This window comes from Anopheles cruzii, unplaced genomic scaffold (assembly GCF_943734635.1).
Source record: "Anopheles cruzii unplaced genomic scaffold, idAnoCruzAS_RS32_06 scaffold01876_ctg1, whole genome shotgun sequence".
NCBI classification, from domain to species: domain Eukaryota; kingdom Metazoa; phylum Arthropoda; class Insecta; order Diptera; family Culicidae; genus Anopheles; species Anopheles cruzii.
The window spans coordinates 2,361-3,655 of record NW_026455461.1 but is presented as its reverse complement, the minus strand read 5'-3'; the positions used below and the strand labels follow the sequence as shown (position 1 = coordinate 3,655).

The window sequence follows — 1,295 nt, the reverse complement described above, 5'->3', positions numbered from 1 at the left end:
TGACCGCTCATCTCACCACTGAGACGTGAACCGCACTACCATCACTTCACTGGACCACTACCGCATTAATTCACACAGCCCAAGAGCTTGCAATTTATTCACCGTCTGCACTATTACTAAACACTCGACCACTATCCATCATGTCCGGCTCTTGCTCTTCCTGCTCGGGATCCTTCGCCGCTGACGAAATTCCTGTGCCATGCTTTGGCATCTGCGGAGAGTCGTTTCACGGAAAGTGTCTCGGGGTCTCCGCGACTTGCCGAAAGGAGCTTGCTCGTAACCATCAGCTGCGTTGGATCTGCCCCTTATGTCTTGGTGCGCAGAATGATGGCAGTTCCCAGCGCTTGATGACAGGATTCATGCGTGACCTTGCCCCGCTGCTCGGTGAGCTTAAACGAGACATTCTCACCGAGATGGATCGCCGCCTCACGCTGCTCACCGGCCCGTCTCACACGTCAAATCACCGGGACCCGGCCGGAGACTGCGTTAACCCAGTTGGAGGCAACAGAACCGCAACTTATGCGTCGGCTCTGAAGGAGCCGACAATTCGACGTTCTGGTGAGAACAGTGCCCCGCGCCCCCCTCCGCTGGCCGTTGGCACGGCAGCAAAGATTGCCATAGGCACTGTGGCGGCACCCACACCAAAACTATGGCTGTTCCTTTCGCGTTTGGCCACAGATGTTACTGAGGAGCAAGTCAGCGACATGGTGTCAAAAAGCCTCGATGCCAAGGACGTGCTCGTTAAACGGTTACTTCCGAAGGACCGAGATCTATCAACTGTGTCGTTCTTGTCCTTCCGGGTCGGAGTGCCGCTTGCCTTGAGGGACAAAGCGCTCGATCCTTCCACCTGGCCAAATGGAGTGCTTTTTCGTGAGTTCGTTGCCAAACCAGCCCAAGATAGACGCCCGTTATTATGTTCATCACCCGTTGCCGCTCCGCTAGCATCCGACCAACTATGCTTTCCGGACCTGAGCTTTAAGGCTAGGGAGCTTACCCCTCCACGATTCTCCGAGGTGGCTCTGCGGTATGGGAATAGCTCGTTCATGTCACCACCACACCAACGCAAGAGGCCTCGTTCTGACAATACCGTAAATATCTCGCCGAATAAATAGCAGATGTCCAGATCTTACCAAAACGTCGACCACGTCGATCGCATCACGCCACGAATAGACACGAACCGAACTGACATCTACAATCTTCGATTTTACTACCAGAACGTGCGCGGCTTGAGATCGAAGCTCAACTCTTTTAGCCTTGCTCTTCAGGAGTGTGAGTGGGACTTAATTGCGCTAACT

General features: G+C 54.1%; 1 protein-coding gene across 1 annotated transcript; it reads left to right on the top strand.

Moving 5' to 3' along the window:
* Nucleotides 1-347: 347 nt before the first annotated feature.
* LOC128276649 (uncharacterized) lies at nucleotides 348-870 on the top strand (the record flags this gene model as incomplete). The annotated part of the gene is made up of 1 exon (XM_053015107.1): nucleotides 348-870. A coding segment is annotated over exon 1 (523 nt), but the record flags the coding sequence as incomplete, so codon positions are not given.
* Between the last annotated feature and the right edge of the window lie 425 nt (nucleotides 871-1,295).